At 53.8% G+C, this 26,045-nt stretch overlaps 2 protein-coding genes across 2 annotated transcripts; one reads left to right on the forward strand and one right to left on the reverse strand.

The window, feature by feature from the left end:
* Positions 1-9,812: 9,812 nt before the first annotated feature.
* AP1S1 (adaptor related protein complex 1 subunit sigma 1) lies at positions 9,813-15,948 on the forward strand. The gene is made up of 5 exons (XM_082671025.1): positions 9,813-9,899; positions 11,740-11,918; positions 12,572-12,680; positions 13,653-13,790; positions 15,044-15,948. Exons 1-5 carry the CDS (start codon positions 9,897-9,899, stop codon positions 15,089-15,091), a joined length of 477 nt encoding a protein of 158 aa, XP_082527151.1. The 5' UTR covers positions 9,813-9,896; the 3' UTR covers positions 15,092-15,948.
* A 1,315-nt stretch (positions 15,949-17,263) lies between these two features.
* VGF (VGF nerve growth factor inducible) lies at positions 17,264-19,114 on the reverse strand (the record flags this gene model as incomplete). Its single annotated transcript, XM_082671258.1, has 1 exon — positions 17,264-19,114. One exon carries the CDS (start codon positions 19,112-19,114, stop codon positions 17,264-17,266), a length of 1,851 nt encoding a protein of 616 aa, XP_082527384.1.
* Between the last annotated feature and the right edge of the window lie 6,931 nt (positions 19,115-26,045).

Consider the following 26,045-nt stretch of genomic DNA (forward strand, 5'->3'; position numbering starts at 1 on the left):
AGGCATGAAGACCAATGTATTGAAGAATTGCACGTAGGCGTCGAATGAATGTAACCTAATAGAACCCTAATCATCCCACTACACCCCTCAGTGAAAAATCTTCGTTCTTTGTGTGTTTTTGTTCTTTTTTCATGATGCACTGGACAATGAGAGCCACATACAGTACCCTCAAGGATACCCAAACGTGGGGTCCAACGTTCCTGAAAGTGTGGTGAATTCTATGCTTTTTCACTTTTGATATAGAAGCAGCTAAAAAATGTTTTTTTAAAGTAATAAATAAATAAAAATACTCCAAAATCGTCCCTGGCCTTGACTTTCCATGTTTCACACGGTACAAAATCCAAACCCTGTCAGTTCACAGACCTCTCGGGTGAAAGGGATCTTTATGAAACACACACCCACAAGCTCAAGGCTCACTGTCCCGTCATGGGTGAATCCACAGGGGTGGCCACCGGGCTCTGCAAGAAGACCCCCAGGGATACACTGTGCAGGACATGATTCTCCCTTTGGGCATCATCCTCAAAAAGGAAAGAGGGTTCCCCAAACGCCTGCCACCTGCCCAGACACACCTGCTCACTGCCCCTGTCACTTCCCATCTCTGTTCATGCCATTTCCTTCCCCACCAAATGTCCCCACCCTCCCCCATGCCTACCCCACTCCCCATTTCTCAAAACCCAGACCAGATCCATTTCCCCCACCATGGAGAGCCCCTGGATCCAGTCGACATCATCGGTCTCTGCTTGGCATGGACACGTCTTTCTTTCTCCTGGTGTGTAACAGCGCGTGCATGTGCGTATGCTCTTCGAGTGTGCATGTTATCCTCCCCACCCCCATTGACACAGCAGGTTCTTTGAGAACAAGGCTCTTTTGTTACACAGATTCTTTTTTTTAACATCTTTATTGGAGTACAATTGCTTTACATGGTGTGTTAGTTTCTGCTGTATAACAAAGTGAATCAGCTATACCTATACATATATCATCCCCATATCCCCTCCGTCTTGCGTCTCCCTCCCACCCTCCCTATCCCACCCCTCTAGGTGGTCACAAAGCACCAAGCTGATCTCCCTGTGTTATGCGGCTGCTTCCCACTAGCTATCTATTTTACATTTGGTAGTATATATATGTCCATGCCACTCTCTCACTTCGTCCCAGCTTACCCTTCCCCCCTCCCCGTGTCCTCAAGTCCATTTTCTATGTCTGCATCTTTATTCCTGTCCTGCCCCTAGGTTACATAGATTCTTTTTTTCCGGTTGCGTTGGGTCTTTGTTGCTGCACACAGGCTTTCTCTAGTTGTGGCGAGCGGGGTCTGCTCTTTGTTGCAGTGCGCAGGCTTCTCATTGCAGTGGCTTCTCTTGTTGCGGAGCACAGGTTCTAGGTGCACAGGCTCAGTAATTGTGGCTCGTGGGCTCTAGAGCGCAGGCTCAGTAGTTGTGGCACATGGGCTTAGTCGCTCCGCGGCATGTGGGATCTTCCCAGACCAGGGCTCGAACCTGTGTCCCCTGCATTGGCAGACAGATTCTTAACCACTGTGCCACGAGGGAAGCCCCTACATAGATTCTTAATATCCTCCTTAAAATGTTATCCTGAACAGTACTTTATTGTCTTCTTCCAGTATCTTGAAGGCTTTTGCCAGAGGACATACTTCCCCCAATTATTTTCCATTCATATATTCAAAAATAATTTTTAAATGGAAAAAATACCAAGAACTAGCTGTCAAAATTGCATGCTATCCAGCTCCAGAGCCCTGAAGATGGGATTGATAGACCCAGCCCCCCCCCCCCGTAAACCTAGATCATGTCTTAATAGGAACTAATTATTGTCCAGAGGCTCTTGATCAAAACATTGTCTGATAGTTAAGCGGTAGTGAGTTCTCCATCACTGGAAGTGTTCAAGCACAGCCAGGATGACCACTTGGTGGGGATGAGTCAGCAGTCAGGGTAGAGGTGATTTTTTTAAATGACAAGGAACACCTGCTCATACTAAGACATTCAAACTGTTTGAAAGGGTAAAAGTGGATCACTGATTGACATTTTGGTTGTTTCATGGTTTTTAAAAAAAATGTCATGTTGTTACCAACAATGCTGAGACGGACATCCTTGCACATTTATCCCAGTGTACACATGCTCGTATATGCATAAGATAACTTCCTAGCAATGGGACTAAGTATCTTTTAAGAATCTCCTAATCCTGCAAGAATGTGATTATGTTGGTGACACCACCATTTTCAAATGGTACAAAACAATCAAAGGTGATCCTCTTGCCTGGTAAGAATCCTACGTTTTCTGAAGCTTAAAAAAGCCTTCACAACTTTCCTGAATAACCCCACTGCCATGAATAAAGATAGATTTTTAGACCTTGAACTGAAAGAAGCTTCACGTTATAATTTTCCCTAATATTATGTTAGACTTCTTTGGAGCAAATTTTGATTATAATGTTTTGGAGAGTAAATCTAGAAAAGGTCTCCATTCACTGACTCCCTCCCCAGTCATTCGACATGTACTAAGGCCTTCTCACTGCCCTTCCGCTCCTGTATCCCTTTCAGGGTCAGTCCAGGGGCATTCTTGGGGCCTCCAACACAATGCACTAGGATGTTCCAAGGAGATGTGGTTGTTACACCTCCTCCTCATGGTTTCCTCTCTTTACGTTCAGGATTTCTTGTCTCCCACGAGGCTGATGTAGTAAGAGAGGCCCCCGAGTGCCATCAAGCCTGGAAGGAAGGTCTTCCTCTCCCCTTAGAAAGCCAGTGGGAACAAGGGCAAGACCCAGAGGAACGAGGCCTAGAATGAGTAGCTCCCCAAAGCTACTCTCAGCTTTAGAGAGAGATGCTCTCCGTTAACCTCAATGACTTCTCCGTCTTTCCTTTCCTATTCTCACTGTGCAACTGGCAAGCCCTGAAGGACTAAGATATGGTTGTAGAACTACAGGGAAAAAGGCCAGAGAGGCCACTTTGCCTCTTCCTAGCCTTACAGCCCAGCCCGTACACAAAAACTAGATGTAGCCTGAGCCAGTTCACAAGACACTTCTACGCTGAGGTTTATGGCCAAAACTTCAGCTGGGGCTAAAGGATTCCTCTTCCTGCAGGAATACTTCCTTCCTCTCATACAGATCCCGCTTCAGGCTCATAAAGGCTCATGAAGGCCAAGAATTTAGGACACCAGGATCCAGATTTATCTTTTGTCCTCCTTATACCCTGAAAAGATGACCAATGCCAGGCACTGGGCTAGTTGTTGAGGAGCTACCCATCTGTGACAGATTTGCTTAGAGACCAAAAGAGCCTCCTTTTTGCACAAGATGCTTCCAAAAGCAGAACACATTAGAGCCTTAATTCTGCAGGATGTAATTCAAACACTGTCCATACATGCTGAGAAGGCTCAGAAGAAAAGAGTTCTTCAGAAGGTCTCTTCGCCACCAAGGGAGTTTGCCCCAGGAAGTGCCCCATTTAACAGTACCTTCTGTTCTTCTCAGATATTTTGAGGACAAAGACGGTGAGGCAGCCTCACAGTGTGAAGCCCACCCAGTCCTCCTTGGCCACTCTTCCTCTGTCTATTTCTAGGGATGAAAATTCCACAAGATCTGCCTGCATCTATCATAACGGCAGATTTCTTGTTCACCTCACCCACTGGAATTATTTATCTGCCCAGGTGTGGGCAATGAGTATGGATTTTGTAAATCCCTCAAGGGTAAAAAGATTCTATCAGAATGAAGTTTGTCAAGGAGACACCATCTGTTTTCCAAATCATTTTTTTTTTCCAGGCGGTTCCTGAAGTAAGTTTCATTGTACTGATCATGGCGTGCACTTCTGTAGAGATGAGGAAGGTAAGACACAGGAAGGTTGAATCATTTGCCCCAGCCATGCCTGTGCTCCTGGCCACTGCACTGTACCGCCCTCTCTGTGGCATTTGGGAACACAGATCTCCCTGAACACAGAGGGCTCAGACGCAGTCAGGAGCAAAGGTGCTGCCCTCACGGGCCCGTCACCAGGGCATCCTGTGTGCACACCGGTGCCTTACCAGCTGGAACACCAGCGTCCTGAATGTAGCCTTTTCTCCCCTGGCCACCAGAGGTCGCTTTGGCGCCAGTGGAGAGCTTCTGAAGCAAAGCAGCTATGGCTTCAACCGAAATCTTGCCAAGTCTGAACTCCGATTTAACAAGTTTTTCTTTAAGCGTGTAACTGTATACTGGGGGCGGTGAAGCACTTTTAAAACAGAGTAAGTGAGGGACTTCCCTGGCGGTCCAGTGGTTATTAAGGCTCTGCAGAGGGAGCGGGTTCCCTCTCTGGTCAGGGAACTAAGATCCCTCATGCTCAGCGCAGGCCAAAAAAACAACAATCATGTAAGTGATTGATGTTTCTTACTCTCAAGTACAGGCATACCTCGGAGATACACTTACTTTATAAATACTTTATTGCCAAAAAATGCTGACCATCATCTGAGCCAGTAAGTGTAATCTTTTGCTGGTGGAGGGTCCTGTCTTGATGCATGGCTGCTGACTGATAAGGGTCATGGCTGCTGAAGGTTGCGACGGCTGTGTCAATTTCTTAAAATAAGACAACACTGATTGACTGCATTGATTGACTCTTCCTTTCACAAACAATTTCTCTGTAGCCTGCAATGCTGTTTGATAGCATTTTACCCAGAGTAGAACTTCTTTCAAAATCGGAGTCAATTCCCTCAAATCCTGCCGCTGCTTTATCAACTAAGTTTATGTAATACTCTCATTCCTTTCCTGTCATTTCAACAGTCTTCACAGCATCTTCACCAGGAGTAGATCCCATCTCAAGAAACCGCTTTCTTTGCTCATCCAGAAGAAACAACTCCTCACCATGAAAGTTTTATTGCGAGATGGCAGCAGTTCAGTCACATCTTCAGGCTCCACTTCTAATTCTAGTTCTCTTGCCATTTCTACCACATCTGCAGTTACCACAGTGGTAACAAAGATCACTGATCACAGGTCACCATAACAAAGATAATAATAATGAAAAAGTTTGAAATATTGCAAGCATTACCAGAATGTGACACAGAGGCATGAAGTGAACAAATGCTGTTGGAAAAATGGCACCAGTAGACTTGCTCAGTGCAGGGTTGCAACAGTACAAACCTTCAATTTGTAAAATACTCAGTATCTGAGAAGCACAGTAAAGCAGAGCACAGTTAAATGAGGTCTGCCAGCATCTGCGGAGAATACTCACCCAAAAGCTGAAACGTTACGGGAATCACTGCAAAAATGGTTGAAAGAAACATTCTAGAAATGATCACTGGAGTGTAAAGGGTCATCAGGACCGGCTGCTTTGTTCCATCTTAAAGGATGAATAAGGTGGATTTGGGTCTGTGGGGAGGGAATGGCAGCGCATTCCAGAAAACAATATGAACAAAATCACAAAGGAAAAATAATAGCAAGGCAGGTTCCAGGGACGTGTCTGAGAATGAACTCCCAAGTCATCAAGTTGGTTTTCAGACTGCTGCCTCCCTCCTCTGATAACCCAGCCCGTCTCCCCTTTTTCCATACGCTCTCCTGGTCTATCAGGCAGGTCTGACCTACATCCCTTGAATAAGCCATGCTTTTTGTGATCCTTCATGTCCCAGGCTGATAGTCTGCAAACTTAGGAAAAGGTGGCGATGTTGACCACAATGGGAAACCAAGAAATGGGATGGTTTCAGGGGAAGGCGGAAGGAAGTTACTCATTTGGGGCAAGTGAAGTTTGAGCTGACAATGAAATTTTCAAGTGGAGGATCCAGTGTACCTTTCTTCAACAACACTTGGGTACCTGCTGTGTGCTGGGCACTGTGCTAGGCACAGGAGAAACAACAAAGGAAGGCAGTCTATCCTCTAGCAGGAATAATAGATATTAAATATGTACTATTATATAGAAAATTAGAATTTAGCATATTTGGGGTGAGAGGTAAGATTTAAATATCTCGATTAGGTAACCATGTATACCAATCATAATTGAAGCCAATCAACAAGCACTGTGCTAGGTGCTGTAAAGAAATAAAACATGAGTAAGACACTGTCCCAAGAGGAGCTTACAACTCACATGTCTCATCAACAGACAGTGTGGCATGATTACCTAGTCTACCAGTCAGAGTCCTTTGTTACCAGGAACTGAAACCAACTCTGGCTAAATGAAGCAGAAAAGGAAACTGGGGAGCTCAGGGAATTGCCAGGAGGGCCAGAGAACCAGCAGGAGGTCTCACACTGGAGACAGAGCCCCAAATTACAAATCACCAGGTACCCCCACCCTACCTCTTACTGGTACGGGACACTGCCATTGGCGCCACTCCACCTGCGCCCTAGGTTTTGTCCTCTGACCCTCTGCCAGAGTCTTACCTATCCTCGTCACCCCATCCCCCCTCATTCCTTCCTGGACCAAAGTCCAGGTGAGAGTAAAGACTGGCCGAATCCAGCAGACATGCCCATGCTGTGGGCACAAAGAGGGCTGCCAAAGGGAATATCTGGGAAATTCAAATGCTACACTGGGAGGTTGCTCTATCTCCCCCTAGACTCGTAAGGTGGGGATTCTGAAACCCTAGGAAGGGGGTTTAGAGCCAGGGAAGTGAAAAAAAATGGCAAACATCTACCACAGAAAGTATTCAGGACCCTTAGGAATAGCATATGATAAGGTCCCAACTGCTTAGTTAAAAACAAGAAGTTAAAAAAAAAACCCAGAGATGAGTGCAAATGACATCGTCAGGGAACAATGAGTACTTAAAGAATACACCAAAAATGGTGGCGGGGGCTTCCCCGGTGGCGCAGTGGTTGGGAATCCGCCTGCCGATGCAGGGGACACGGGTTCAAGCACTGGTCCGGGCGGATCCCACATGCTGCGGAGCAGCTGGGCCCGTGTGCCACAGCTGCTGAGCCTGCACTCTGGAGCCCGCGAGCCACAACTACTGAGCCTGCGTGCTGCAGCTGCTGGAGCCCGTGCTTGACAACGGGAGAGGCCACCAAATGAGAAGCCCGCCCACCGCCGCGAGGGGTAGCGTCGGCTCGCTGCGCTAGAGAGGGCCCGCGCGCAGCAACGAAGACCCAATGCAGCCAAAAATAAATAAGTAAATAATAAATTTTTAAAAAAAGGTGGCAGGGAGCATCATCACAAGAGAGAGAAACACAGATCATAGACTCAGAAATGAAAGGCTTTGAGGCCACGTGGATCACCCTTCCACCCACCGCAGGAACCACCGCTCCAACCAGATGAGGGAAGAGGGAAGGCTTGGGGAGATGTCAACATGGGCTTCGCAGGATAACAATAAAAACACCATCCATACTAATGAGGGAGAATCTCACCTCTTCTATTTTTCCATTTATACAAATGGCACCACTAATTCTCCAGACTCATCTTTGCTTCTTCTTCCTTCTCTACTTAGATGAGTTCTAAATTCAGGTGATTGGCCCATCACAGGTATCTCTCCAATTTGTCCCTCTCCATTTCATTTTTGTGCCTAGATTCCCAAAACTGCCCCCTAGATGATCTTCCAGCCTTCCATTTGTCCTTTCAAATCATCCCCCATATTACTGTAAGATTAACTTTTTCAAAGCTGCTTTCACCAAGTTATTCAGCAGCTCAGACAACTATAATGACTCCCAACTGCCTACTGCGTCAAATCCGACCTCATCTGCAGACACAAGCTCATTGGACCCACTAACCCATAGATTCTCTACGTGTAGCATTCACTAACCACGAAGAGATAAATGAGGTCCATCATCTTCTAGTTAGTTTAAACCACTTGAGTCTATGATTCTACGTGAGCAAAACCCCTATTTCTCACAATTCTCTCATGGATCTTATCTTCTCTGCAGCTAGGCATGGCATGTTGAGACAAGGAATTCTAGAAAGTGTCATCTTTCCAAGGCGTGTAGGAGTTTACATCTCTAGATCTTCTACACTTCCTCGGGCTGTTGCCTAGATCTCTGCTTTACATCTTTTTTTTTTTTTTTGCGGTACGCGGGCCTCTCACTGCTGTGGCCTCTCCCGTTGCGGAGCACAGGCTCCGGACGCGCAGGCTCAGCGGCCATGGCTCACGGGCCCAGCCGCTCCGCGGCATGTGGGATCTTCCCGGACCGGGGCACGAACCCGCGTCCCCTGCATCGGCAGGCGGACTCTCAACCACTGCACCACCAGGGAAGCCCTCTGCTTTACATCTTTACCTCACTGCTCATTACTTCTTTATACACAACCTTCTCCTCTCCCCTATGAGCACATTTTATTATTTTGCCTTCTGCCCTTCTCACACACTCCCACTCCTTTTCACTCCATGATGACAACTTGCTTTATTGATATGATTCTTGACCTAAAAAATAACACCAAGATAGTTCAGCCAATGTCTATGCCATTGGCAAGCCTATGATATAGGCAGAGGAAAAAGGGAGATGAAAAAGAAAGGAGAAGGGCTTCCCTGGTGGTGCAGTGGTTGAGAGTCCGCCTGCCGATGCAGGGGACACGGGTTCGTGCCCCGGTCCGGGAAGATCCCACATGCCGCGGAGCGGCTAGGCCCATGAGCCATGGCCGCTGAGCCTGCGTGTCCGGAGCCTGTGCTCTGCAACAGGAGAGGCCACATCAGTGAGAGGCCTGCGTACCGCCAAAAAAAAAAAAAAAAAAGGAAGAAGAAAAAGTAGTAGACCAAAGAAGTTGGGAAAGGCAAATAGTAGTAATCGCTACCAATATCAAGTGTTTACAGTGTGTCAGATACTTTCTATACAGCCTCAAATCGGACTTGCAAAGTAGCTATCTTCATTTTTTAAATGAGTAAACGGAGGGTTAAAGGACCCACCTGAGACTATACATCAAGTAGAGAGCAGAGACCAGATTGCATCCCAGGTGATTAGGCCCACCCCCTTGCAACTAAAGCATATGACCTCCATAACAAAGAGTAAGAAGAAAAGAATGCAAAGTGGAGACAGGTAGAGCCTTACCAACATTTGCTTCAAGTGCTACTCAAAAACAATAGCATCATTAGTTACCAACAATTATCTAGAAATATGCCATTAAGTTTTCGGCATGACAAAATTTAAGATTTTCCTCTTATCCATTTATATGCAAACTCCTTTACTACGTGGACACACACACACAAATATACACACTCACACATGCACATCCTCAGTCAAAAAGCTTGTATTACAATTTACATCCTTCTCATCTTTACACTTGTGTCTGGGTTACGATTGTCCCTTTTTAGCTTTAACCCATGCCAACTTTTTAAGATTCTCTTTATTTCTTTCTCTTTCGCCTTAATCATGCTTCTCCCCCTCTTCCTTACATCACTTTTCTTTCAGCCCCTCCTTTTCTCTTTTTATTTCTCGTCTGCCTCATTACCTACACCTTCCTCTTACTTTGTTGCTGCATCTAGCAGGTTCCCAGTAGATGTCTATTCTGAGCTCCATACTTCTCTCATGCCTGCCCTACCACCACCCTTTGTCTTTGCCTTCCTCGTCATTCCTCCTTCCCTACAGACAATTCCCACCCTGCTCCCTCTCAATCGCCCACGCCCCTTCCATTAAACCACCCTACTTCCTCACAAACTCCAGCGGTCACCTCATCCACCTCTCACCCCTTTACCCGCCTTTCTCCCCCAAGGTTCCAAAGCGCGAGGACCTCATTGTCCTCCTCCCCCATCCTCCAACCAGCCCACAAGACAGCCTTGTTACCATGACGACAGGGCTACTCAAAGCTGAAGTCAAGGACCTGGTTGCCATGGCTTCCGCTTCTCCACCTCCAGCCCCGCCCGCGCGCTCCGCAGCATTGGCGCCTGCGCAGTACGCAAAGCCTTGGTTCTCTGAACCGCGGCGGACGGGGCGGGGCTTCAAGAGAGAGGGAGGGAAGGAGGCAAAAGGATAAGAACGGGAGTGGAGCTGGCGCCTACGGTGGCCGAAGAGGGACGCGCAGAGCCGGAGGCTGCAGGATGGTAGGCTGTGCAAAGAGGGAGGGGAGGGGGAACCGAGGGGCGTGGGCTGCACCTGCAGGGGTCCTTGGGGCCGCCCTCGGTGTGAGCCGCTCTTTCTCCCTCCGGTCCTCAGAGGCCCTCACTTACCTGGGCGGGTGGGCTAGCCGGCCTCGGAAGGAAGACCAGCTGGAAATGGCTTTAGGGAGAAGGCGCGGAGAGGGGGCGCATTTGTGGGGAGAGAGGGAGGTGACTAGGGGGCGGTGGGACCGTCCGGAGCCACGGGGGGCGCGCGGGTCGCGATCCAAGGAGTCCCAACCACTGCCGCAGGGAAGTCGCCCGAGGAATGGGGGCTCCGGGGCCTGTTGGCGGAGGGAGGCAGCGGGGGTCGCAAGTCACCGAGACCCTCTGTCCACGTGCAGCCCAGAGCAGCGGCGGCCGGCGGGAAGGGCGGTGTGTGCGAGGGGATAGTTTCCGGGTCCGAGGAGTGGACGTCCTGCCTCACCTAGAGGCGGGGGTGAGGTGGGGAAGCCAAGTGGGCTCGAGGTTTTGCTCTCGTGGACCCAGGCTTTGGCTTCCCGGTTCCGGTGCTCTTGGCTCTCCGGCCCCCACCCCATCCTCTTTCCGGAACTCGGGCCTTCCGTCTTCCTGCTCCCGGCCCACCTCCCATCGTAGCCGCACACGGCTCCCTTGTGCCCCTCTGTTGACCACCCGCCACGCTAGCAGCGCTTCCCCTTCCCCGCCACCAAAAAAACCCCCAGTTCTCTCGAATTCTGATCCTTAGCGGTCTAAACTAGTGCTGTTCCGCACACCCAGGACTCCGGCCCTGGTAATGTACACGGAGAGAAGAGCTCCAGGGAGAGGGAGATGACTCCAGGATGTGGCCCGGACCCGCCCACCCCCCGAACTGGGAAGCTGTGGTTGCACGGGGTAGTGAGGGCTCTGCACTCCCCAGTCCACCCCCCTGGGCTTGTTCCACAAACGTTGCCTAGGCGAGCCACCCTGAATGGCTGTGTCCAAACTGAGGGACTGAAAGGGAAATTGGTCACCTGGTATCTGGGGAAGTGTGGGCATTCAGCAGGAGGCACCCTAAAAGGAGGAAAAGAGGAATATGTCTGGCCAAATGCCTGGAGGGCCGAGGAGAGCAGAGGGTGGAATCCGGGGCTCCCAATACCATGTGCTAACGTGAAGAATACCCCTGAGCACAGGACTGGCACTGGAGGGCAGTGTGCTGGGGACATCAGCAAGGGTGTATGGCTAGGATGGGGTGGAGGATTGAGGTAACTTCTTGAGAACAAAATACCTGATTTCAGCGTGGTGGTGGATAGAAAGAGCAGGAAAGAAAGCAGACGTCTCTGACATCAGCTATGGGCTTCTTGTCACCGTGATAGCATTTTACCCACCTTTGGAAAACAGGATTAGGAAACAGGAGATCAGGAAATAATAATAATGATACCTAATGTGTTACAGTGCTCCCTACGTGTCAGGCACTGTTTCACGTATCAACTCCTTCAATCCCACCTAACAACTCGGGAAAGTAGGTACTTTTATTATTTCCATCTTACACACCAAGAAACTGAAGCCCAGAGACATAAAGTAATTGCCCAAGGCAAATTACTCAACTACTAGAGGCAGGATTTGAACCCAAATGACAGACTCAGAAGCTCTGACACCCCCTACAAGGAAAGGCACCTGCTGGTGGGAGTAGCCAGTGTTGACAGCAAGGGCTGATGTTTTGAAGAAAGTAGGAGCCGTGAGTAGAGAAGAGGTAGATGGGATGGGTTTGGGGCTGTGTATTTCTGGAGGAAACCAGCTCAGAGAACCAAATCTCTGACCCTTGGCTCTGACTCCCCCCCACCCCCAGATGCGATTTATGCTGCTGTTCAGCCGGCAGGGGAAGCTGCGGCTACAAAAATGGTACCTGGCCACCTCAGACAAGGAGCGAAAGAAGATGGTTCGGGAGCTCATGCAGGTCGTTCTGGCTCGCAAGCCCAAGATGTGCAGCTTCCTGGAGTGGAGGGACCTCAAAGTTGTCTATAAGAGGTGACTCCCCACCTACTTTCAGACCTGCCTGGATCCTGCTTGATTGGGGTCTGGGATGGGTTCACCTGGCCAAGAAATAGGCAGTCCCTTAGGTCAGGAAGAGCTTAGAGCTAAGGACATCCGGAGGGCAGCGATGAACTCCAGCCGCCTTTACTTTCCAAATTCACGTTGAAGAAATTCTTGTTCCCTTTTGGCTTTGCTCAAGCCTGACATCTACTTCATGCACCTACCTCTGTCCCGAAGGCCCCATCTTGTCTATTGCACACGTCCCTGGCAGCCTCAGTCAACAGTCATAGATCCTGCACCACTTTCCTAACACACACACACACACACACACACACACACACACACACACACACACACGTGCACCAGCCCTTCCCAGTTCCTCCTCTGAGCAGGTGAATTCGTGGCTCAGGTTTTTGCTGAGTCAAACTGAACAGGTCAGAGGTCGAGAGGGAAAGAGCTTGCGTCTGTGAGAGGCACTAAGAGGCAGAGTGAGTTACTGTTTGCACACCCTGGGGCCACCCCGCCTGTGTCCAGTAGGGGCACAGACTGGGAATGGGGGGAAATGAGAGGTTTGGGCACAAAATGCCTGGGTCCCAAAGCAGCCCCAGGAGCCGTCCCAGCCGTCCCTCCCGTGCCCCTGTCCTCAGATATGCCAGCCTCTACTTCTGCTGCGCCATCGAGGGCCAAGACAACGAGCTTATCACGCTGGAGCTGATCCACCGGTACGTGGAGCTCCTGGACAAATACTTCGGCAGCGTAAGTCTCCCCATCCACCCATTGCTATACGCAGCAATCCCCTCTTTTTACCAAACTCTGGGGTCCTTCCGATCTCTGCCCTGGAAGACTCAGGAGAGGGGAAGTTGGAACAGTGAGAACAGTAGTTAATCTCCCTCTTTAAGCCTTAAGCCTATTAGCCATGCCCCTTAATCAGCCTGGGGGGGAGGGTGGGGACCAGAGTCTGCCACTTAGTCAATCCATCTAGAGCTCAGCTCAAACTTCTCACACAAGGACAGAGGCCATGTTCAGATTTTTATCAGTGGTTCCTGACCTTGACTTTGCTTTGGAATCTTCTGGAGAGGTTTTTTTTTAAAAATAGCGATGCCTATGTCTCACCCCTGGAGATTCTGAATTAACTGATCTGGGCTATAGTCTGGGCACTGGCAGTGAGCTCAGATCTTAGGTGGGGAATAGTAATAACTCCATAATTTGTATTCCACTTAATAATTTACACAGTGCTTTCAGGTTCTCCTGATTGCTCCTCATTCCGTCCTATGAGTAGGTGTTGGTGTCTCCATTTTCAGATGAGAAAACTGAGACTCAGAGAAATTAAATGACATGTAGAGTTAGCTGGTTAGTGTCACAGTGCTGCTTGGAACCGAAGTCATTTACCCCATGATCGAGAATCTCCTTCCCTGCCCTGTCACTGTGCCTAGGGAGGGAAGCTAGCCCAGCCTCTGGTAGGAACTGTGTCGCAGATCTGGGGGGAAGGCAACAGGAGTCAAGGGTAGACTAGAGCAACTAATGTCTCATGATCACAGAGAAAGAGGCAAGAGAAGGAGAAGGAAAAGCCAAACCAAGGACTAAGGCCTAGGGGTTGGGAGGACATAGACCTGGGGCAAGAACCAAGGTGGGCAGGAGTGGTCACGAAGGCCATGGAACCGTGATGAGAAGAAAGTGGGGTGGAGATGCACCTTGACACTCAGCTCTGCCTCCCCCCCCTCCTCCCAGGTTTGCGAGCTGGACATCATCTTCAACTTTGAGAAGGCCTACTTCATCTTGGATGAGTTTCTGATGGGGGGTGACGTCCAGGACACCTCCAAGAAGAGTGTGCTGAAGGCTATCGAGCAGGCGGACCTGCTGCAGGAGGTACGGGCCGGGACGGTGAGGGGTAGGAGGAAGAGGACCAAGGCCAAGGGCACCGTCCCTGCTCTGGACACCTTGCCTGCGGGCCCCAGCTGCCCCTTCCCACCCTCCCTGTGGCGTCTGGCCCCCAAGGCGCCTGGTTGGCCAGCTGGCCCTCAAGCCCTAACTGCTCGGGGTGGGAGGTAGTGGGGGTGGCGGACGGCCGCCTGTGCCAGTTCCTCCCTCCTTTTCCCAAGACCCAGGGTATCTCATCCCAGCCAGATCGCCTTTGTCCCACGCTACTCTTGGCATTTAGGGTTGCTCAGAGAATTGGACAAGGGGCACATGATAGGTCATTCTTTCTTTCTTTTTTTTAAACACACACATACTCAAAGCCTCTGCTTCTCAGAAGCAAAATTTTGCCATGGGGATTTGGGGGTTGGGGTCGAGGGCGCCTGGTTGTTGATTCTCCCTTCTATCCGGCACCCCCGCCCTCACGCCATTACTGCCTGCCCCCTCTCTGCTGTGCCACTGCTGAGCCTTGGTGCAGGGAGATGAGTCACCGGAACCTGCAATGATGAGCAAGCCGGCCTGAGCTGGCTCTGAGGAGGGGGAGAGATGGGGGGCGGCGGGGGGGCTCATCCCTGCAGAAGGATAAAGGGCAGAATCCAACTTGCCATCTCACTGGTCCAGCTCCCCCATCACACACACACATGCACACACACATGCACACTCATACACACGTGCCCTGGCACTCACACACCCACCCTGTTGCTACTGCTCTGCTCAGACCCTAATGACTCATCTCTCTGCAGTCTGGTCCACCTTTCCTCGGGGACCTGATGCCAACTTCTTACTCCCTCCCCGCACCCAACCATCTGCCACCCCCAGCCCTGGGAAAGCCAGTTTCCCAGCCCCCAGTCCCAGTTTTCCTCCCTCCCCTTCGGATACTGAGGCCGAGCCCCTTGCTCGCCAAGCTCCTGGCTTTGGGTTCTCTGCGTGGTGGGGGACTCAACCTGGACCCCACTCCTTGCCATGGTTGGCTCTGGGGGGTGCACCTGGGAGGCGCTCCTGGGAAGCTGGAGAGCTCCCCTGAAGGGTCCCCAGCTGTTCCAGCCTTGGGCTCACGTTGGCTTCTCTCTTCCCTCCCCGTGTGTCTCTGTGCTTCCCCCTCCTCTGTCTGTCCTGACGATTGCTGTCTTGCCCACCCTCCACTCCCTCACCCTGTCTGCCTCTCCTGGCGTCTCCACATCACCCTCTGTCTGTCTCTGCCTTAGGAGGATGAGTCGCCGCGCAGTGTGCTGGAGGAGATGGGTCTGGCCTAGCCTCCGCCCGGGGCCACGTGGAGATGTGGGGAGCTGGTGGAGAGGCAGGGCATCGGTGGCCCTTTTCTTGGTGGGACCCAGCTGCCCCTCCTCTGCTGCCTCACCTTCTTTTGCAGTGAGCTGTGGGCTCAGGACCCTCAAACATTCCCTCCCTCCACCCCCTACCTCCTGTTTCCCCTTTTCCCACTGAAGGTTTTAGGAGCTAGGAGGCAGGAAAATGTGACCAAGTCGGGGGTGCTATTTGGCTTTCATCCCCTGCCTTTGAAGAACTAATGTCACCCCAAACTCCCCCCCACCCTTATAACTGTAAATATATAAATATGTCAGGTTAAAGGGAAAAGGTTTTCAGGGCTCTTCTCTTCTCCCTGCCCCATAACCTACCTCCAGCCCTCCCCGCAGCCAGCCAGGGCAGCTTCTCTGCCTGGGAGGGGGACCTCCGTGTCTCCAGAGGGAAGTCCTTTTCCCTCATCTGTCTCCTCCCCTTCCTTCTTGGCTGCAGTGGGGCCTCCGTTCAGTTCCAGGGGAGGAGCAACATAGTTAATTTTTTTCTAACCTTGCTACTTTGAGGAAAGGGAGGGCTGGGGGAAGGGTAGGCTTTACAGAAGACTGGGCCCTGTCCCTCCTTCACTCCGAGTTCCCGGTGAGGCAGGAGCTAAGTGGGTGGGGTGGGGAAAGTGTCTGATTTTGTTTTCTTTTCCTCTAAAATAAAAGGAAAAGCATTTCTGGACTTTGCCTGGCTTAGGCTCTGTGAAGGAGGGCTGCTGCGATCAGTCAGGACGGGAAAGCAACACTGCCCGTTCCACTCATCCCTGGAACTAGGGTTGCCAGATTTAAGCCCCCCCCCCAAAAAAAATGAAGATACCCAGTTCAATTTATTATGATAATGAATAATGTTTTTAGGATAAGTGTGTCCTGTGCAAATGTATTCATTGTTTATCTGAAATGCAAATTTGACTGAGTGTCCTGTATTTTACCTGGCACCGCCCTCCCCCCAAACAGATTTGTGAGCTCAGTGACCGCTGACCAAGGTGCCTCCAGCTCCCTGAGCTGCCTTCAGACAGGGAGGAGCAACTCCTGGGGACATGGTTTCACTCCTCTGAGGTTTCTTTGTGGTCATTCACCTGGTTTAGTTTCATTTGGGGAGGAGACTCAAGAGTTCAAGGATGTATCCCATCCTCTATGCTTAGAAAAGGCTTGAGAAGCAGTTAAAAGGATGTTTCCGTGGCCGCCAACCCCTCCTCCCCACATGTCTTGTGAGGTACATAGGACCAGGGAATTTAGGGAGCAGTTAAGGGAGGTGGGCGGGTAAGGTAGAGCAGGGGTGGCGGGAGCCACCAGCACTGCCTAGGTGGCCCTGAGATCGTGCAAAGAAGGATTTACTAGGTGGCTCAGAGCTGTGGCACCGTGTCCGCTCTGCATCTCTCTGCCAGGGCCTGGGGACCTGTGACTTTAACCCCCAAGCTGGAAGTGGAATTTAGGGTTTCCTAAAGGACGTGAGCCTATTCTACGCCCCCTCCCCCACGCCGAATACGGTTGAAAGAGGTTCTGTCACTCAGCCTTCGCTGTTGAGCAGGAGATGGGTGTTGTGGATGGCGCTTCCCTCACCGCCCCTTGGGAAGGACCACGCAGGCCCAAGGGGACGGGTGAATAACCGAGAACAAAGTCCTAATAAAATAGTCACTTTTATTTCTTAGCAAAACTATTTCCTCCGTGAGGGGTATTTACAACAGAGTAGGGAAAGAAGGGGTAAATTCACAGCGATCCGGAGAGGGTGGAGAGGCTCTTGGGAGGCCCAAAGGGCGGGAGACAGACACTTCTTCACACAGTTAACTGGAAATCCTTTTTCCGGTTTCAGACCGGGACATCCCGAGAGGGACTAGGTGGGGACGGGGCCCCGCGGGGGCAGGGAACTCGCACAAACTACCCGCCCCGCCCTGCTGGCCCCGAGACACCCGTGAGTGAGTTTGGGATTTCGGGCTTCCGACGCACGAAGAGGTCTGACAGGTCCCGGCGTAGCCCGGGGGCGGGGCGGCCCGCGGGCGGAGGGGTGGACGGGGGCGGGGCTGGGCGGTGGCCGAGGGCGGGGCCGGGCGCATGCAAACACTGAGAGGGGAAAGGAGCGACACGGAGGGGGGTGGCGGCGCGCGCGGTGGCGCGCGGGGGCGGGGCCGGTCACGGGCGCCTGAGCAGCACGTGCTCGATGTAATTCTCCAGCTCTTCCTGCTCCTGCAGCCGGCGCTCCTCTGCCTCCGCCTGCTCCTGAGCGCGCCGCGCCTGGGCCTCCCTGTCGGGATAGTGGCTCGAAGGCGGCAGGGCGTGGTGGTAGTGGCGGCGGCGCGAGGCAGCGGGTGGCTGCAGTGTTCGCGGCCGGATGTAGTTGGGAAAAGGGTGGTAGGGCCCCGGGGGAAACACCTCGTCCTCCTCCCGATCCCAGGGCGGGAGCACCTCGTTCCAGTCGGGCAGCTCGTCCCGAGCCGGGGCTGGGGAGAGGGGCTGGGGCTGCGGGGAGCGGGCGTGAGTGGGGACGGGGGCGGCCCGGGGGGGCGGCACAGGCTCGGGAGGGGCGTTCTTCTTCCGCTTCCGCTTCTCTTCCACCTCCTCGATGATGCTGACCACGTCGTCCGCTGGCAGGTGGAGTTTGGTGGACAGCTCAATGAGGCTATCGATTGTCTGCGGGTCCATCTCTTCGTCGTCGTCCTCCTCCTCCCCGCCCTCCTCTGCCCCCTCGGCCTCCTTTCGTCGGTGGCCGGGCGTCTCCTCCTGGGAGCGCTTGTCTTCGGCTCCGGCTTCTCCGTCCTCCTCCTCGGCGAACAGTAGAGCGTTCTGTCGCGCCCTCTCCGCCTCCTCCGCCTCCGCCTCCGCCTCCGCCGCCTCCTCATCCTCTTCCCCCGCCCTCTCCTCCCCGCCGCGTCTCTCCTGCTCCGCCGCCTCCTGCCCCCTCTCGGTCTCTCGCTCCTCCTCCTGCTGCAGCCCCCGACCCCCCAGGCCGCGCTGCCGAGCCCCGCCCTGCAGCAAATACTGGAGCAGCAGGTCGGAGGCGAGGTCGGCCAGCCGCTCTTCCTGGGCCGCGGCCTGCCGTGTGGCCTCCGCCTGCCGCCGCCCGGCTTCCACCTGCGCCAGCCCTTGCTGTAGAAGGCGCTCTCCCGCCTCAGAGCCGCCCAGGAGTGAGGTCTCCGGCCGGCGCGCCTTGGTAAAGGGAGCGCCCAGGCCTTGGTACGCCTTGGACAAGGGTGCCAGTGCCTCACCTAGGTGTGTTTTGGGGGAGGACACTCCTTCCCCGAACTGGTGGGCTTCGGGAAGGGGCCCGCTCTCGGGCATACGCGCCTGGAATTGCGGGGGAGCAGGCGGCGGCAGGGCCGCGCGCTCCGGGACGCGCGCCTGGAACTCTCCCCAGGAAGCCCGCCACACGCGCTCCGGCCCGGGGCTCTCCAGGTTGACTCGGGTCAGCGTGTGCGTGCGGGTTTCCGTCTCTGCTGCCGCCGTCTCTTGCTGGCGCTTGGCACTGCTCGGACTGAAATCTCGCAGTTCCTGAAGCAGGGAAGCTAGCGCCTCGAGCTCCTCGGAGGGGTCGGCCGCCTCGGGACCATTCTCCTGAGTCTGAGGGCGAGGCGGGGCCGCGGGCGCCTGGGTCTCTGGCGCTGGGAGACTGTGGGTCTGGCTGCGCACGGTCTCGGTCAGCAGAGCTTCTGCTGCTTCTTCCTCTGGCCGCTGCTGGGAGCCGCCAGGCGCTGGGGGCGAGGCCGGGCGGTCGAGTGCCTGCAGCAGCACCGCGGCCAGCGCCCGGGGATCCACGCCCTGGAAAAGCTCTCCCTCGTCCTGCGGCTCTGAATTCCTAGCGGCTCGGACCTCTGGGGCGCTAACATCCTTCGGCCCGAGCACTGCGTCCCCGGCTACCGGCTCTTTATGCTCAGAGCTGGGGGGAGGTGGCTGAGCCTCAGGGTGCCCCGGGGGCGCTGCTCCCAACCCCTTGGTCAGTAGAAGGAAGCAGAGGAGGACAGGAGCCGGCAACCTGAGCGATTTCATGACCGAAGCGCTGCCGGAGACTGTGAAAAAATAGAAGTGACCAAAGAAAGAGAGGGTTTCTGTAAGAATTTTCCGCTCTCTGATTTTATATTCCCTTCCCCCACCTTTAATCAGGAAAGCCGGGGCTTCCCTTATCCCCCTAACCTTACCCTGAAAAGGGACGTTTAGGAGCAAAGGAGGAAGATGTGCCGATCTCTGGAGTCGTGTAAATGGGAAAACGCCTGCAACCCTTGCTCCCCCGGTGCCTCCTCGCCCCCCTTCCCTGAGCCAGCTCACTGGCAGCGCCCACGTACTAAGCAGCAAGGATACGGGGAAAAAAAAAATCTCTGCTCCCTCCCCACAGGACTCCCCGGATGGTGCGTGGGCGACTTCAGCAGCAAGAGAAGAGCGGCGACTCCCCCATTTACCAGGGACCCTTCCCGGGGGCTCCCCGCTGTGTTTTCAACACTCCCAACTGGGGGAGAGAGAACCCTCCCTCACGCCCACGGCTGCTGAGGGTTTGAGGGACGGACAGCAGAGTATTTACCAGCTGGTGCCACGACGCGGGAGGTGGAGAGGAGGGTCGGGGCGGGGTGGGGACAGGGGAAGATCGGGACTCGTCCGCCTCGGCTCCGAGCGGTGGCTAGGATACGAGCGATGGTCGAGGTCTGGCGTCCAGTGGGCTGGGCTCAGCTGGATCCGCGCGGCTCCGGGAGACTCGCTCGCTCAGGCTTCAGCACGCTGGACAGCGCCCGCGCCGCTACCGCCTTATAAAGAGGAGCGCGCGGGGTCACGTGGGAATCGCCCCGCCCCATTGACGTCAATGTTCATTCATGGGGAAGCGGGCGGGCGCCTAGAGGCGGGAGGTCGCCCAGCGATTGGAGGATGCGTGCCTCTCCCGGCCCGCGCCTGCGCGCTGCAGGCCTCTTTGGAGGGGTGTGCGCTATCCTGGCACCAGGGAAATGAATGAATGAAGGAATGAATGAATGAAATGCTGAGGCGGGCGGGGCAGGGGGGCTATGAATGAATGAAGGAGGGACGAGGAGAAAAGGATGAATGAATGAATGGCAGAATGAATGGAAGGGTGGATTCAGAGACGCTGCAAGGCGGGAGGGTGGGTTACAGAGCAACTTGCAGCGGCGGGAGCCCGACGAGCGGAATAGGGTGGGGGCTCTCCCAGCGTCTGACTGGGACCCATAGGAGATCCACACTGGGAAGGGGGAAGAGAAGGATTCCAAAACTGAGGAGGGGGCCAGACTCCCCATTCCCCGACTGCACGGTGCGTGGGGAACACGCCCAAGGACGGCGTGAACCTGAGAGAGGAGGGATGGTTCTGCGCGCCTGCGGGCGCTGTCCGCGGATCTGCGGTGCGGGATGCGGGCCATGGGCAGGGGCACATGGGTGGATCTTGAGGCTTGGGTGATGCTGTCGGAAAGGATCCGAGTTGGAAGAGATAGGGAAAAGATTGAGGATGTGTGTGCCTCTGTGTCGTGTCTGTTCATGGTCTGTGCGTGTCTCGAGAAAAAAATGTGTGTCTGTCCTTCTGTCCAGCTGACTCTGTTGGCCCCTTTTCAGACCACCTCTCCCCACCACCCTCCTGCTTCTTCCCCTCTCGCTGCTACCCCCCAAAGGACGTTTGGAGGACGAGAGCAGACCAGGTGGGGAGGGGGGTGCGCAGGTGGGGGGTGACTCAACTCCATCTCTCTCCATTGCTTAAAGGGAAGATTTAAACGCGATGGAGGGGGGCGTGGAGGGTGGGAGTGCAACGTCAGAGATCGCCGCTCTCTGCCACCAGACCCCTCGTCCGCATCTCCTGCCAGAGGGGTTGGGATTGGGGGCTTGGACAGTTAGAGGTTCCGGGGGGATGGGGGGCGATGACGCACAGATTGCGCAAAGAGAATCCATCAGCGAGCCGGGTCCAGTGAAGGGAGACCAGCCGTGGGCGGGGGTGGGGGAGGACGGAAATGAGGAGGGGGGGCAGGGGAGAGGGGAGGGAGGCAAGGGGAGCAGCCACTGCAGAAATGAACGGGAGGGAGGGAGGCTGGAGGGGGGCTGCGGTGCAGGCAGAGAGCTGTGCGGGGGCGTGGGCAGGGAAAGGGGGGAGTGGAATGACACATGCCAGACACACAAGGACTGCGGACACGGGTGCCTGTGGGCACACACAGGGCACCCGCGCCCTAAGACTCTGGAAACCGGGATCAGAGCTGTATGTCAGGAGCTCAGAGACTCTTTCAGAACCAGTCCTCAACCCCTTCCTCATCTCTTCCTAGCACTGACCCTCATCCTCTCCTCTCTCTCTCTCTCTCTCAAACTCTCTCTCTCTCACACACACACACACACAAACACACAAACACACGCTCACGTGCTTTCCCTCTATAGCCAGCAGTGGCTTCTCGGTTCCATCAGTGGCTCCACTTTCCCAGAAGAAAACCCATCAGCTCTGCGGGGAAAGAGGTGGGGAGAAGTAGAGAGAGAGGAAAGAGAGAAGAGATGGGGGCAGGAGAGGGAGGCAGGCAGGCAGGCATCTGGAACAGGTAAAGCATCAGGCTAAAGAGAAAAAAAATAGGAGAACCAAGGTGACTGTGAAGATGCCAAAGAAGGAGAGGAGGGGGCAACAGACCTGAGACTGTGCCGCATCCCCTCCCCGGACTATCTAGGACATCCCTCTGCCCCTATGGGTTCCCCTCATTCGTCTTCCTCCTCAACCCACTCCCCTTTATCCTCCCTGCCTGGTTACCGAGAGCGGTGGAATGGGGGGGGTCACGTTACCTTCCTGAGGAGGATGAATCAGAGAGAGATGGCTCAGACATCTGTTGGGGGGAGGGGAAGCCATCCAAGAGAGAAGGAAAGAGGGAGGGAGGGAGGCGAGGTGGGGGGGGGGGCAGCCTGAGAGGCTGATGGGGCTAAGAGACCAAGTATGAGATGACGGAGATGGGCATCTAGAGAAATTGTTTGTGTTCCTGTGGGCTTGTATATGTGCACATGCATGTACATACGTGTGCATTGCGTTTGTGTGTGTCCTGAGATTAGTGAAACATAGGGGGAAAGAAAAAGAAATGGAAATGGGGGGACCAGTTGTGTATTTAATCAGCTAGAGAGTGGATGGGCATGGTAGTGTTCCAATTTAAATATGTAATTTTCTCTTCTAATCTGCGGAGCTGTGTTTTTGCCTGTTTCCAGGTGTCTCTGTAAGTGTGAGTGTGTGTGGGTCCTGATCCCTCTGAGTGCCTGTATACCTGTGCGGTTGGGAGTTTGAGTGCATCCAGTCTGGGTATCTGCTGGTGTCTGAAAATTGTGCCTGGCTTGGTGTGTCAATAATACGTGTGTCTTTGTGCACTTATCTGGGTCCTTCCATGTCAATTGATGTATGTTACAGGTTATGTGGACTGCTATGTGCTTTTGATCTTTCCTGCCCCTCCCCCACTTACCTTCACCTCTAGATTTCTGTGCAGAAAAGCGTCAGTATCCTAGCCACTCATCTGCAGCCCCCAAGTTCAAGTCTTGCCCCGCATTTTTTAGAGTGTTCCCTCATTCCTGCATTCTTCCCCAATGCTTTCCTCCTCCACTCCGCCCAGAAGTCCAGGGGAGCTTCTCAGAAATCGACATCCCAAGAGTCTCAGTCATTATGACAGGGGGGAGAGGGCAGTGAGATGGAAGCCAGGGAAACAGATTTGGTGATTCCACAATCTGGATTGTGTCTGCATGGACTCTGAATCTCTGGGTCTGTTTCTGCCTCTCTCTATCCCAGTTCCCTGCCTGGGTCAGCTCGTTCACACGTACCCCACCTCTCAAAAATGTGCTATGCCCTTCGCACCTGGCTGCCTCTAGGGGCTTCTGGAAAAGAGCTGGACTGGGGACAGGTTCCTGGAGTTTGGAAGAGGAGGGAGATGGCAGGAAAGAAAGAGGAATGAGAGACAGAGCTGGGAAAGGCAAAGCTGAGAAGCGGACCAGGAGGGGATGCCTGGTGTTTGCTCTGAGATGTTTGTGTAAATCCGTCTCTTTATCTTTGTTTCTGAATCTCTCATACTCTCCAGGAGGGTAGTAAGAGAAGATGGGCTCCAACCAAGTAATGATCCAAGCTGAAGATTTGGAAAACCCAGGGAGGGGGTAGAGCACTGGGTCTTTTCCCTGAGAAGGTTTGGGAAAGGAAAAGAGGGCAGGGGCTTGGGGGTCCCCGCAGCTCACCTCCCCTCTCTTCCTCCCTTCCCCGCAACCGGTGACTCACCTCTGCAGCCTTTCAATGCGTCAGCTATGGGGGGGACAGGCAGGGAGGGGCACTTTATGAGAAAGGCAGGGGTCTCCACCTTGAATTGAAAGAAAGTGCTGAAGAACCCCGTGGAAATGACCCCATTAGAACACATCATTGCCTATCCCCTGCCCACCCCAGTTCAGGAGGGTGGGGAGTCCTGGGAAGGGGACTGGGAGAGAGCTACGGGCCACTGGTGGGTCTGGGAATGATGAGTAATAAAGGGGTGCTCACCCTGATTTTTAGTCCCAGGGTCCCATTCCTTCATACCCCCACCCACTCCTGGGTGGGGGAGGGGAGACCCAGCAAGCTGGGGGAGGGCAAAGCCGCAGAGATGAGTCACCAAGAAAGGAAAAGAGAAAGAGGGAAAGAGACAGAGATGAGGAGAGACACAGAGACAGCCACTGGAAAGACGGAGAAAGGAACACACACACACACACACACACACACACACACACACACACACACCCCTGAAGGTGGTATCCACAAGCTAACAGGAGAAAGGAAATTTTGTACTTCCATAATCCTGAACCAGCCTCTTCCAGCATCCACCTGTCACACAAACACACACACAACAGTATCATTCAGAGTTACACTGATATCCTGAGACACACCCACTTACACAAACACAATGTCACACCTGGTCCAGCAGAGTCACCTGTCCAGGCACATGCTGAAGATGTGACCAGTGTAATGGAGGTTCAGGTTGAGAGCCCTCGATTTCTTTTACACAGGATGGTGGGAGGGCATAAAAGCCCTAAAGGAATATAACTTCAAAAATCCAAGACTCACAGGCTATGCCTTGCATACGCGACGATACACACAGTCCCCTGCTTCCCCATCCACACGTACATAGTAACCTATCAAGCGCCTCCTCGTCAAGAAGCCACTTGGAGTACCTGATTCTGGGGTACGCCAGGCCCGTAGCCCCGAATATATCCCACCCAGACACCCCCTGATTCGTACACACATGTACAGAAACACAGACACACAAAGACGCCCATGGACACACTCACACGGACGGAAACCACCTTGCGCTGCCTTGCCCGCGTCCGCACACGTCCTGGCGCCCCCGCGTGGTACTTTTCGGGATCGCAGTCTCCGCCGCTTCGGAGCTCTGCTCCCGCGGGGCGGCGCCCAGGCTCCCTCCACCTCTTCCCCCTCCGTGCGGTGCCCACCCAGGAATGGGGAGAAAGCAAGGGCGCTGGCCGCGAGAGAGCCGAGAGCTGGGAGTTAGATGCCTGGATCGTGGGAATGAGGCAGGCTGGTTCTGGATGCCAAGGGGAACTTGCGAGAGAGCAAGAATTTGGAGCAGCGGCAGACTCCCAGGTCCAGGGGAAAGCGAGGCCGGGGGCTAGTCCAAGCGCCGTGCCGCTGCCCGCCTCGGTTCTGAGCAATCAATTCTTTCTGCCGCTTGGCTGGTGTGGGGGGTAGGGGCGCGCAACGGCCAGCAACCCTCCCCAGCTCCCCTCCAGGAAGTCATTAGCCCCAGTGCCACAGGGCTTAGAGATCCTCTCTGATACAGGCTGCTGGGGAAGGGGGAGAGGACAATGCAGCTCATCCCTCCCCACCGAGAAGAAGTGAAACAGACACAGAAGGTGGGCCAAGGGCCCGTTTTATTGCAGTACAGCCATGGTTGAAGTGACAGGGAGGAGGGCAGCTTGGTTAGGTGCAGGAGGCAGCCAAGCAAGGCACAGCAGCGCAGCCGGAACGGGGGGGAAAGAAGGGAGCAGCGGCTGTCTGCTTTGTCCACCTTCTTCCACCTCCTGGCGCCCTCCTCTGTCCATGTCTTTGATTCCATCCCCAGCGAACCCTGTGCTCGCTGTCCATTGTCCAACAAGAAGTTCCAGCTACAGTGAGGTTCTGAGGTATGCTCTGGGCTGGGGACACCTGGTTTCTAGTCTCTGCCAGGCTACCAGCTATTGTGAGCCACTTGGAAGGCACTTGAGTCTGAGCCTCTCTCTCCTCCCTCTGCGGGAGACGTGAGGATCCCGTGTAGGAGACATCGCTGTGCAAATGCAGCTGTTACTACTTGCATTTAAATAGAAGACTGTCAAAGTCCACAAAAAGCATAAAGGAACAAGAGGATGGGAGGGGTGTCCAGAAATATCTGGAGGAGGGGGTTCCAGTCACGCTAGGAGGCAGCCTGGGTAGAAGCAGGAGACAGACTCGCACCAGGCTGAGCGACCTGCCCTCCACTACACCAGGCTCTCCACCCAGAACCCTCTGGTTCACGGGCCTGCTTCGGGTCCCTGGTTGGGGGCATAGGGAAGGGAGCCTGCAAAATAGCACCACTGTGCAAAGTTGGAGGAAACCCCAGTCAGAGGAGGCAGCCTCAGAAAAGTGCATCACCAGAGCGTAAGCAGGGGCCAAATCGGGGTGGGGCATTATAAATCTATTTCCTTTACAGGTCCTTCTCCATATTACACACAGGGCGGGTGATGAAGAGACCATGGAGAAGGGGAATGGAGGGGCAGATAAATGGACAACAGAGAACTAAGAGAGGTCCAGGCACGGGAGACTGAGAGGACGGTGAGGAGAGGAGCAGAGGGCAAGCTCTGGGGGCCTGAGAAAGATCGGGAGCAAGAAAAGTAATACGTATTGGGCAACTGTGCTCCTGGCCGGGTACTGGGCATTGCACACACTCTGCCAGCTTCCATCCACGACGGGGCAGAAGGGAGAAGCCACAAAGGGCAGAGTACACTC

The sequence above is a fragment of the Grampus griseus genome (genome assembly GCF_964374135.1).
Source record: "Grampus griseus genome assembly, chromosome: 14".
NCBI classification, from domain to species: Eukaryota; Metazoa; Chordata; class Mammalia; order Artiodactyla; family Delphinidae; genus Grampus; species Grampus griseus.